The sequence below is a fragment of the Tachyglossus aculeatus genome, chromosome 14 (assembly GCF_015852505.1).
Source record: "Tachyglossus aculeatus isolate mTacAcu1 chromosome 14, mTacAcu1.pri, whole genome shotgun sequence".
Classification (NCBI taxonomy): domain Eukaryota; kingdom Metazoa; phylum Chordata; class Mammalia; order Monotremata; family Tachyglossidae; genus Tachyglossus; species Tachyglossus aculeatus.
Window position 1 is genome coordinate 57285535 of NC_052079.1, and position 12789 is coordinate 57298323.

The 12789-nt window shown below is 49.5% G+C and overlaps 1 protein-coding gene across 1 annotated transcript in view; it reads left to right on the forward strand.

Annotated features, from left to right (window-relative positions):
• CELSR1 (cadherin EGF LAG seven-pass G-type receptor 1) overlaps positions 1-12789 on the forward strand; it is a 181305-nt gene that overhangs the window by 123441 nt on the left and 45075 nt on the right. Inside the window, exons 10-17 of the mRNA XM_038756093.1 lie at positions 152-337; positions 2317-2430; positions 3115-3289; positions 3998-4139; positions 6388-6508; positions 8231-8414; positions 8713-8814; positions 12223-12317. Of these exons, the coding sequence (XP_038612021.1) occupies positions 152-337; positions 2317-2430; positions 3115-3289; positions 3998-4139; positions 6388-6508; positions 8231-8414; positions 8713-8814; positions 12223-12317 (1119 nt within the window). The remainder of the gene's footprint in view (positions 1-151; positions 338-2316; positions 2431-3114; positions 3290-3997; positions 4140-6387; positions 6509-8230; positions 8415-8712; positions 8815-12222; positions 12318-12789) is intronic.

Below are 12789 nucleotides of genomic sequence, written 5' to 3' on the forward strand. Positions count from 1 at the left end.
TGATTACCTCGTATCTCCCTCAGTGCTTAGAACGGTGCCCGGCACGTAGTAAGCACTTAAGAAATACCAAAATGAATTCACAGCTGGGACAGGGGGTGGGAGCAGATGTGACTGTAGAGAAATAAACAGCCGCAGCCTCTCTTTCCCCCAGATTGTAAACAGCCACGTGCAGTTGGAAGTGTTCCAAGGCCTCAAGTTGGTGGCCACCTTGCAGCTCACTCAGGCGCGTGTGAACGACGGCGAATGGCATCATCTGTTAATCGAGCTCAAGAGTGCCAAGGACGGCAAAGACATCAAGTACCTGGCGGTCATGTCCTTGGATTATGGGATGCACCAGGTCAGTCACGGCACCCGCGACCAGGATCTTTCCTGAGAACCGCTCAGGGGTGGGCCCAGACCCCGGGTTCCAATTCCGCCCATCCGGACGTCACCCCGCTCCGTCCGAGTTCCTCAACCCCAGCGAGGGAGTTTTCACGTTGGCCCGCCGAGGGTGAGCCCTTTTAGACTGTGAGCCCACTGTTGGGTAGGGACTGTCTCTATATCATCATCATCAATCGTATTTATTGAGCGCTTACTATGTGCAGAGCACTGTACTAAGCGCTTGGGAAGTACAGATTGGCAACATATAGAGACAGTCCCTACCCAACAGTGGGCTCACAGTCTAAAAGGGGGAGACAGAGAACAAAATCAAACATACTAACAAAATAAAATAAATAGAATAGATATGTACAAATAAAATAAATAAATAAATAAATAAATAGAGTAATAAATATGTATAAACATATATACAGGTGCTGTGGGGAAGGGAAGGAGGTAAGATGGGGGGGATGGAGAGGGGGACGAGGGGCCAACTTGTACTTCCCAAGCGCTAAGTACAGTGCTCTGCACACAGTAAGCGCTCAATAAATACGATTGATTGATTGATTGATTTGGAAACGAGGCTGTCTTTGGGACGGCAGAGGTGGCAGCCCCGCCTGGATGTTTGCCAGCCCCACCAAGACTCGACCGGTCTGTCTGACCAGGCGATTCAGAACTGGATATGTCGTCGTTATATTGTACACTCCCAAGCGCTCTGTACAGTGCTTTGCACACAAGGAGCGCTCAATGGATACGACTGAACGAATGAATGAATGGAGAAATGTTTGTCCCCTGAATTCAGGCCTCCAACTTAGACTGTGAGCCTCGTGTGGGACAGTAGCTACCTATTTAACTTGTATCTACCTACCTGATTATCTTGTAGGGTGCTTGGCACATAGTAAGCGCTGAACAAATGCCATTATTATCATTATTATTATCATCATTGTCATATTAGAGAAGCAGCGTGGCTCAGTGGAAAGAGCACGGGCTTTGGAGTCAGAGGTCATGGGTTCAAATCCCGGCTCCGCCCATTGTCAGCTGTGTGACTTTGGGCAAGTCACTTTTACCTTCTCTGTGCCTGTTCCCTCATCTGTAAAATGGGGATTAAGACTGTGAGCCCCACGTGGGACAACCTGATCACCTTGTAACCTCCCCAGCGCTTAGAACAGTGCTTTGCACATAGTAAGTGCTTAATAAATGCCATTATTATTATTATTATTATAATGATGGCGTTTGTTCTGCACTTACTATGTACCAGGCACTGTACTGAGCGCTGGGGTGAATACAAGCAAATCATGTTGGACACAGTCCCTGTCCCGCAAGGGGCTCATAGTCTCAGTCCCCATTTTACATGTGAGGTAACTGAGGCCCAGAGAAGTGAAGTGACTTGCCCAAGGTCACACACCGCAGACAAGTGGTGGAGCTGGGATTAGAATCCATGATTCCCAGGCCAGGGCTCTATCCAGTAGATCCTTGGCCATTAAAATATGTTTGTACATATTTATTGCTCTATTTATTTATTTAACTTGTACATATCTATTCTATTTATTTTATTTTGTTAGTATGTTTGGTTTTGTTCTCTGTCTCCCCCTTTTAGACTGTGAGCCCACTGTTGGGTAGGGACCGTCTCTATATGTTGCCAATTTGGACTTCCCAAGCGCTTAGTACAGTGCTCTGCACACAGTAAGCGCTCAATAAATACGATTGATGATGATGATGATGATGATGAAAATAGACTTCCAGAGCACTAGATAGCCGCCAGCAGCGGCTTAATATTTGGACATTTGAGTCTCCTGACTACAAATAGAAGCATGGTCAAATTCTATAACCTCCCTCTCTTCATTTTAATAAGATGCTCATGTGTCGGTTTCTTTTTAGCCTTAGTCGCTACTTTCGTCTCAAAATGTCCAATTCGGTGCAATACCTGTGTCTGCTATCTCCTGTGTTCATTTTCGACAGAGTACGGTGCAGATTGGAAATCAGCTTCCTGGATTAAAAATGAAGAGCGTCATCGTCGGCGGGATCTCTGAAGACAAAGTCTCCGTGCAGCAAGGTTTCCACGGCTGCATGCAGGTAGGGACCGAGACGACAGACCTGATTCTTCAGAAAACTTTCAGATCCCTTTTGGTCCCGGGTTTGCTCAGACGGTGGTTTCCTGAAAACACTAGAATCGCTCCGGACTCGTCGGTCATCAAAATATAAACCATGTCCCCACCCTGTCTGCAGAAAAAACTCAGTCCTTTTTGAAACCAGAAGCTTTTTCTTTTCTTTTTTTAAAAAAATTCATCCAGAAAGTAAATCCAATCATATTGGACAAGAGCCCTACAAAACTCCTGATTCATTCAGTCGGTTGTGTTTATTGAGTGCTTATTGAGTGCAGAGCACTGTACTAAGCACTTGGGAGAGTAAAGTATAGCAACGTAACAGATGCATTCCCTGCCCATAATGAGCTTACAGTCTAGAGGGGGAGACAGACATGAATATAAATAAATAAAATTACAGATCTGTACCTAAGGCCGTGGGGCTGGGAAGGGAGATAAATAAAGGGAGGGAGTCAGGGTGACGCAGAAGGGAGTTGAAGAAAAGGAAAAGGGAGCTTAGCCAGGGAAAGCCTGGTGTACGGAGCGCTTGGGAGAGGATAATAGAGTAGTAGTAGACGTGATCCCTGCCATCAACAAGTTTACGGAGAGGAGAGTTTGGCGGGCTAAGCTCTCTGCCTCCTGAGGTAAACCGAGCTGACGGTGGTGTTCTCCTCAGGGGGTGAGAATGGGAGAGACCTCCACCAACACAGCCGCCCTGAACGTGGACGACGCCACCAGAGTCAGAGTGCAGGACGGCTGCGAAGTGGAGAACCCGTGCGACTCCAGCCCGTGTCCCCTCAACAGCTACTGCAGCGACGACTGGGACAGTTTCTCCTGCGTCTGTGACCCCGGTAACCGCCACGACTCGGGGCCTGGCTTTTCAGTCAGTGGTGCTTCTTTGGCGCTCACTATGTGCAGAGTACTGGACTAAGCGCTTGGGAGGGCCCAGCAGAGTTGGGAGACACGCTAGATGTGCACCTAGCTTTAATTCTATTTGTTCTGACGACTTGACACCTGTCCACATGTTTTGTTTTGTTGTCTGTCTCCCCCTTCTAGACTGTGAGCCTGTTGTTGGGTAAGGGACCGTCTCTATATGTTGCCAACTTGTACTTCCCAAATGCTTAGTCCAGTGCTGTGCACACAGTAAACGCTCAATAGATACGATTGATTGAATTAATGAATGAATGCAGTGCCCGGCATGTAGTAGATGCTTAACAAATGCCATTAAGAAAAAGAGAGAGAGAGAATAACAAGATAATTTCCATAGTGATATTGCACCTATCTGTACACCTCTTTTCACCGTGAGCTCTGCAGTCTCACTCCCGATCCCTTGGCTTCGGCCCCCACCTCCTCAATGGAGGAAGCTCGAAGCCCCCGTGAGTTAGAACACGAAGGACTCGCCAGTCCGTGGAGGCAATCAGCTGAAAACCAACAGAGGCCCTAGCTGAGAAAAGTGTTCAAATAGGTTATGAGTCAAAGCTCAAAATAGACGGTCTTTCTCAGACATGGGAATCGTAAATTAAGGTGGCCGAAGTAAGTTTATAACCTTGTCTCCCCAGGGTACTTTGGAAGCAACTGCGTTGACGTGTGTAACCTGAACCCATGCGAACATGTCTCCGCCTGCATCCACAAGCCCAGTTCATCCCACGGATACACATGCGAATGCGGGCAGAGTTACTTTGGGCAGTACTGCGAAACCAAGTAAGAGAACGCCCACTCCATTGGGTTGCCTAGTAATTGCCACTTCGGCTTCTCGGTGTGTACCAGAAAATTTCCCATCCCGCACAAGGGAGGACGGGCCCCGTTTAAAAAACAAAAACCAATTACTTGTGGAAAGAAAGTGGGGAATTGAGTCCAAAGGCCCCACCCGCCCCTTTCCCTCTTGCCTGTCCCGTGGGGAAATGGGATTTGAGAAGGAAAGAAAGATTCCAGGTTCCCGGCCTTATGGGAGTTACAGCTGGGAATTATGAGTGGGAGGGTCACATAGGACCTTAGATATCAATCAATCAATCAATCGTATTTATTGAGCGCTTACTATGTGCAGAGCACTGTACTAAGCGCTTGGGAAGTACAAATTGGCATCACATAGAGACAGTCCCTACCCAACAGTGGGCTCACAGTCTAAAAGGGGGAGACAGAGAACAGAACCAAACATACCAACAAAATAAAATAAGTAGGATAGAAATGTACAAGTAAAATAAATAAATAAATAAATAAATAGAGTAATAAATATGTACAACCATATATACATATATACAGGTGCTGTGGGGAAGGGAAGGAGGTAAGACGGGGGGATGGAGAGGGGGTCGAGGGGGAGAGGAAAGAAGGGGCTCAGTCTGGGAAGGCCTCCTGGAGGAGGTGAGCTCTCAGCAGGGCCTTGAAGGGAGGAAGAGAGCTAGCTTGGCGGATGGGCAGAGGGAGGGCATTCCAGGCCCGGGGGATGACGTGGGCCGGGGGTCGATGGCGGGACAGGCGAGATAGATAGCAGGAGAAAAGAAAAAAAATCCATAAGGAGAATGGTGCTCAAATCTCAGAGAGTTTGGCGGGATGAGGAGGCGGGGTTGGGGTAGATCGGAAGTGGGGTGGGGGGTCGGAAGATGAAGCTGAGGTACCGGTCATCACTGCTGGAGAGGTGGCCAAGCGAGGCCTCTGTGCCGCTCGCAATCCATCCTATGTCCCATTCCCCGGAAGGTCGTCCTTCGCTGCCTGACGGGCCCGTTAGTTGGGGGCACCTGGCGGTGTCCCCAAGTCTGCTTCTCGGCATCGTGGTCTTCCCGAAGCCCCTGCCAGGCTGGGCCTGGACCACGGGGCTCACACGGCCCCTCAAAACCACCCGCCCCCAAGTCCACCGGCCACCTCAGACTTCTCAGATGGACTCTCCCGGCTGGCGTTCAGTCTGAGCTAGTTGGTCGATCAGTCAGTGGTATTTATTGAGTGCTTACTGGGTCACATAGTACTGTTCTAAGCGCTTGGGAGAGTACAGTGCAGCAGTAAACAGACACGTTCCCTGCCCACCACAAACTTACAGCCTAGAGCTTAGGGTCCAGTTCCAGCCCGTCCATGTCCCGTGACTATCAGCCAATCAATCAGTTGTATTTTTGGAGCACTTACTGTGCTCCCTTCTAGACTGTGAGCCCACTGTTGGGTAGGGACCATCTCTATGTGTTGCCAACTTGTACTTCCCAAGCGTTTAGTACAGTGCTCTGCCCACAGTAAGCGCTCAATAAATACGATTGATTGATTGATTGTGCAGGGAGCTGTAGTAAACGCCATATAACAGAGTGGTTAGACACTTTCCCTGCCCACAGTGAGCTTACAGTCTAGAAGGAGCTGCCTGATGGGAAGCCAGGGAGAGTGTCTTCCTGAAGTAACCTCCCCAACGGTCTCCGCTGTCCCCTCAGACCCTAGAAGTCAACCAACTCTATTGTACTGGACTCTCCCAAGCTCTTAGTACAGTGCTCCGCACCCAGTAAGTGCTCAGTAAATACTATTGATTCATTGATTGAGAGGACGCCCTCGCCGTCACCTCCGTCTACCGGAGACCCCAGAGCCGTGAAGCCCTTCAGATCGACCAACTCCCGGGGTCTCTGACCCCAGCACCCAGCAACACTGGTTCTGCTCGAGACGGGGAGTTTCCTGGGCAGTTTCACCGTGGGTTGATTCTTAATTAGGTAGCGAGGGTTCGGCTGGTGCATTTCCCACGGGCTAAGCCCTGGGAGAGATACGAGACCCTTCCCGACACGGACGCTGTTTTAGCAACGTTCAAACGGAAGCATGCGCCCGAATGTGAGTAATGATTGGAAAATATTCCCTCTCCCCGTGCCGTCTGGCTCCTGAACTGGGCCAGGACACTCTGCCTGGGCTCTCATGGAGCAGCGACCGGGTTCCAACCGGACGCTCACGGAGGGCAGGGAATGCATCCACGAGCCGTGTCGTATTTTGCCGATAGGATTGACTTACCGTGCCCCAAGGGCTGGTGGGGACACCCCGTCTGCGGTCCGTGCCACTGTGAGGTCGCCAAAGGCTTCGACCCCGACTGCAACAAGACGAGCGGCGAGTGCCGGTGTAAGGTAAGTCAGGGGGTGGCATGGTGGGCGGACCCTGGGCTCTCCCCACCCCCCCTCAGAAAAGCGTTCTTTGCAGGTGCAGTGTCGGGAGGACCCATCTTAAAGATAATAATAATAATAACTGTATGTAACCCAGCGCTTAGAACCGTGCTTGATACATAGTAAGCGCTTAACAAATGCCATTATCATTGGTATTATTAGTAGTAATAATTGTGGTATCTGTTAATGTGTCCTGAGCTCTGCGATAGATTCATTCGGCCATTCATTCAATCGTATTATTGAGCGCTTTCTGCATGCAAAGCACTATACTAAGTGCTTGGGAGAGTACAATGATAGCTAGAAGGTGACTGTGTTGGACCAGTCCCCCATCCAACAAGGGGCTCACAGTCATAATCCCCATTTTACAGAGGAGGGAACTGAGGGCCAGAGAAGTGAAGTGACTTGCCCAAGTTCACACAGCAGACGAGTGGAGGAGAGCTGGGACTAGAGCCCAGGTCCTTCTAATGCCCAGGCCTGGGCTCTAGCCTTTTGGACACTTGGGTAAATGTACATCAATCAATCAATCAATCAATCAATCGTATTTATTGAGTGCTTACTGTGTGCAGAGCACTGTACTAAGCGCTTGGGAAGTACAAGTTGGCAACATATAGAGACGGTCCCTACCCAACAGTGGGCTCACAGTCTAGAAGGGGGAGACAGACAACAAAACAAAACATATGAACAAAATAAACTAAATAGAACAGATATGTACAAGTAAAATAAATAGAGTAATAAATATGTACAAACATATATATGTATATACAGGTGCTGTGGGGAAGGGAAGGAGGTAAGGCGGGGGGATGGACGGGGGAGGAGGGGGAGAGGAAGGAGGGGGCTCAGTGTGGGAAGGCCTTCTGGGGCCTTGAAGGGAGGAAGAGAGTTAGCTTGGCGGATGGGAAGAGGAAGGGGATTCCAGGCCAGGGGGAGGACGTGGGCCGGGGGACATCGACGTTTTCCCTTCTGCGCACTCAGCTCTCCAAGCTGCCTTAGGAAAGCATCTCAGCACCTCGCCACCCCATCCCCAGGGGGCCACTGATGGATGTCAGTCAATCAGTCCTATTTACTGAGCTCTGACTATGTGCAGAGCACTTGGGAGAGCACAGTACCACAGAATTAGCAGACATGTTCCCCGCCCACATCAGTCTGTCTCCCCCTTCTAGACTGTGAGCCTGTTGTTGTGTAGGGACTGCCTCTATACATTGCCGACTTGTACTTCCCAAGTGCTTAGTACAGTGCTCTGCACACAGGAAGTGCTTAATAAATATGATTGAATGAATGAATGAATGAATGAGAAGCAGTGTGGCTCGTGGAAAAGAGCCCGGGCTTTGGAGTCAGAGGTCATGGGTTCACATCCTAGCTGTGCCAATTGTCAGCTGTGTGACTTTGGGCATGTCACTTAATTTCTCTGTGCCTTAGTTACCTCATCTGTAAAATGGGGATTAAGACTGTGACCCCCCCTTGGGACAACCTGATCACCTTGTAACCTCCCCAGCACTTAGAACAGTGCTTTGTACATAATAAGCACTTAATAAATGCCATCATTATTATTATGAACAATAACCAGAGACATCCCTTGCAGTTGTGGGTGGGTAGCAGTGGCAGTCAACCCAGTGGGGAAGACAGACAGACAGACAGTTAGATTTCGATGCCTTTTCCCCTTGGACTGACTGCCCGATGGATCTCCAGGCGAACCACTACAGGCCCCCCGACAACGACACGTGTTTCCCGTGCGACTGCTTTCCGTCGGGCTCCCAGGCGCGCTCCTGCCACATGGACACCGGACAGTGCACCTGCAAGGCGGGCGTCATCGGGCGCCAGTGCAACCGCTGCGACAACCCCTTCGCCGAGGTCACCGCCCGCGGCTGCGAAGGTCTGCCAGGACCCCCCCCCCGCACCCAGCTCCGACCCCCCTGAAGAAACAACTCTGGTGAAGGGGTCCCGGGCGGGCGGTGGGGTCCGAGAACCATCTGCCTCTCTCTTTTGAGGCGCCCGGGTGGAAAATGGAGACAGCAAAGGGCCCCCTGCTTTCTGGGGAGCCCTGCTGAGCTCGCCCATATCGGGGCGAGGGAGTCCATGGTGACCCTGGCGCTACTTCCCGGCACCGGGCACCGTCGGGATCTCGAGCGAGGCCGCGGTGCCGGTTAACCCTGTCTTCTCTCTGTGCCTAGTGATTTACAGCGGCTGCCCCAAAGCGTTTGAGGCGGGCATCTGGTGGCCCCAGACCAAGTTTGGACAGCCAGCCGCCGTGCCGTGTCCCAAGGGGTCACTGGGTAAGTGGTTACTGGGAGAACCGGCGCTCTCGCTCCACAGAGGGGGCATTTGGGAAAATCAGGAATGGACAGAGCACTGTATAATAATAATAAGAAGAATTATGGTCCTCTTTAAGTGCTCACTGTGTACCAAGCACTGTTCTAAGCGCTGGGGCAGATAGAAGTCATTCAGCCTTCCCAGACTAAGCCCCCCCTTTCCTTCTCCTCCCACTCCCTTCCGCATAACCCTGCCTTGCTCCCTTTGTTATTTTCCCCCCTTCCAGCCCCACAGCACTTCTGTCCAGATCTGTATTGGTGCCTCTCTCCCCTCCTCTGGACCGTAAGCTCATTGTGGGCGGGGAATGTTTCTGTTTTTTGTTGTATTGTCCTCTGCCAAGTGCTTCGTACAGTGCTGTGCACACAGTAATAATAATAATAATAATAATAATAATAATAATAATAATAATAATTGGCATTTGTTAAGCGCTTACTATGTGCAAAGCACTGTTCTAAGCCCTGGGGAGGATACAGGGTGATCAGGTTGTCCCACGTGGGGCTCAATAAATACATAAAAACATAGTAAGTGCTCAATAAATACCACTGAATGAAAGGTTGAACATGGTCCCCGTCCCACATGGGGCTCCCATTCTTAATCCCCATTTTACAGATGAGGGAACTGAGGCCCAGAGAAGTGAAGTGACTTGCCCAAGGTCACCCAGAAGACATGTGGCGGAGCTGGGATTTGAACCCATATCCTTCTGTCTCCCAGGGCTGTGCTCTTTCCGCTAAGCCACGCTGCTTAGAATAATAATAATGATGGCATTTATTAAGTGCTTACTATGTGCAAAGCACTGTTCTAAGTGCTGGAGAGGTTACAAGGTGATCAGGTTGTCCCACAGGGGGCTCACAGTCTTAATCCCCATTTTACAGTTGAGGGAACTGAGGCCCAGAGAAGTGAAGTGACTTGCCCAAAGTCACACAGCTGACAATTGGCAGAGCCAGGATTTGAACCCATGACCTCTGACTCCAAAGCCTGTGCTCTTTCCACTGAGCCACGCTGCTTCTCCGCTTATGAATATGAGTTGTTCTCAGACTGGATCCAGGTCTCCTCACCCGAACGGGAACATCAGCTATTTGGGAACTCATTTTGCAACAGGTGAAATAATAATGATAATAATAATAATAATGACATTTATTAAGCACTTACTATGTGCAAAACAGTGTTCTAAGCGCTGGGGAGGTTACAAGGTGATCAGGTTGTCCCACTGGGGGCTCACAGTCTTCATCCCCATTTTACAGATGAGGGAACTGAGGCCCAGAGAAGTGAAGTGACTTGCCCAAAGTCACACAGCTGACAGTTGGTGGAGCCAGGATTTGAACCCATAACCTCTGACTCCAAAGCCCAGGCTCTTTCCACTGAGCCATGCTGCTTCTCGAGGATGGTGAAAGACCGTTCATTCTGCAACTGGTCAGTTCCCTCATCTGTAAAATGGGGATGAAGACTGTGAGCCCCAAGTGGGACAAGGACTGTGTCCAACCTGATTACCTTGGATCCACCCCGGTGTTTAGTACAGTGCCTGGCACATAGTAAGCATTTACCAAATGCCATAAAAATTTTTTTAAAAAAACAATAAACCTGGTGAAAGACTATAAGGGTGTTTTTGGTGAAGCCCCATCCCTGGAGCTTAGGGAGGCTCCATGAGGCTCCATGTCTCTTGTCTGCTCTTTCCGGAAAGACGTCAGGGGGTGGGAGCTGGGGGCAGGAGCTGATCCTAGGGAGGGGGAGGAGAAAGTTCTGCAGGTGGTGAGAAACAAATACTTCCCAAGCGCTTAGTACAGTGCTCTACACACAGTAAGCGCTCAATAAATATGATTGATTGATTGATTGAAGGAGACATAGAGAAGCAGCGTGGTCTAGTGGGTAGAGCCTGGGCCTGGCAATCAGAAGGACCTGGATTCTAATCCTGCCTCTGCCACCTGTCTGCTGTGTGACCTTGAGCAGGTCACTTCAGTTCTCTGGACCTCAGTTCCCTCATCTGTATAATGGGGATTAAGACAGCCCCATGTGGGACAGGGACTGTGTCCAACTCGATTGGCCTGTATCCACCCCAGCACTTAGTACAGTGCCTGGCACATAGTAAGCGCTTAACACATACCACAATAATGGTATGTGTGCATGTGTGAGAAGCAGCGTGGCTCAGTGGAAAGAGCACGGGCTTTGGAGTCAGAAGTCATGGGTTCGAATGCCGACTCCGCCACATGTCTGCTTTGTGACCTTGGGCAAGTCACTTAACTTCTCTGAGCCTCAGTTACCTCATCTGTAAAATGGGGATTAAGACTGTGAACCCCACATGGGACAACCTGATCACTTTGTATCCTCCCCAGCGCTTAGAACAGTGCTTTGCACATAGTAAGCGCTTAACAAATGCCAACATTATTATTATTATTGTTATTATTATTATTATTAGCATCCAGGTTCTGTCACTCTCGCCAGCTGGGTGACCTTGGACAGGGACCGTCTCTATATGTTGCCAACTTGGACTTCCCAAGCGCCTAGTACAGTGCTCTGCACACAGTAAGCGCTCAATAAATACGATTGAATGAGTGAATTTACTTCATATCATATTTATTTATTATTTCTTCTGATTTCCCTGTGTGAGAGTATTTCCTTTCATGAGTCACCCATTGCAGTGTCAGATCCTGGTGGGCAGGGAGCATGCCTTGTGCTTCTCTTTAGTCTAAGGCATTGCCCTCACAAATTCCATTTCTTCTATTAATATTACTACGGTCCTTCTCTACCGTCATGTCCCGTGCTTTATTAATGGTACGGGCCAGATCGGCAACCGGAATTCCAGACGCAGGCTGGGATTGATGTTTAACTAACATCATTACCATCCTCGGAGACTCAGTCATGTCCACTGTAAAACAATAATTGTCTTAAAACAAACTGCTGAAGGTGAGTTATCAAGTTTCTTTTAAAATGGTATCTGTTAAGTGCTTACTATGTATTGAGCACTGTATTAAAAACAAGCTAATCCAGTTGGACACTGTCCCCGTAGGGCTCACGGTTTTAATACCCATTTTACAGATGAGGTAACTGAGGCACAGAAAAGTGAAGTGACTTGCCCAAGGGCCCACAGCAGACAAGCGGTGGAGTCAGAATTAGAATCCAGGCCCCACTGATTTCCAGGCCAGTGCTCTGTCCATTAGGCCATGCTGCCTCTCAAGTATGTCTGTGTTTGTCCTTTAATGGATCATATTTCTTGAGCGCTTCCTCTGGGCAGAGCACTGTACTAAGCACTTGGGAGAGGACAGTACAGCAGAGTTGTACTCCCCTGCCCACAACGAACTTCCAGTTTGAAGTCTACTGCCCTTTCTGCAGTGTTTCCTTTAGCTTCACTGATTCTTTTCTTCCACCCCGTCTCCCAGGCAATGCTGTTCGCCATTGCAGCAGTGAGAAAGGCTGGCTTCCTCCCGACCTTTTCAACTGCACCACCCACACCTTCATGGATCTGAAAATCATGGTAGGTGCTCCCTTCCTTCCTTCCTTCCTTCTTTCCTTTCCTTTCCTTTCCTTCCTCCTTTCCCTTCCCTTCCCTTCCCTTCCCTTCCCTTCCCTTCCCTTCCCTTCCCTTCCCTTCCCTTCCCTTCCCTTCCCTTCCCTTCCCTTCCCTTCCCTTCCCTTCCCTTCCCTTCCCTTCTCTTCCCTTCCCTTCCTTTCCTTTCCTTTCCTTCCTTCCCCCTACCACGGACTCACAGTCTAGAAGGGAGAGATAGACAACAAAACAAAACATGTAGACAGGTATCAAAATTGTCAGAACAAAATTCCTTCCTTCCATACTTACTTCCTCCTTCCCTCCCTCCTTGCCTTCCTTCCCTTCCTTTCCTTCCTTCCTGGTATGTGTGTGTATTTGTTTGTGCGCATGTACAAGAGCATATTCCCAAAGAAGCCAAGGGCCTTTGAGCATAGAGGGCTTTACCAGCTGACAGAGGCCA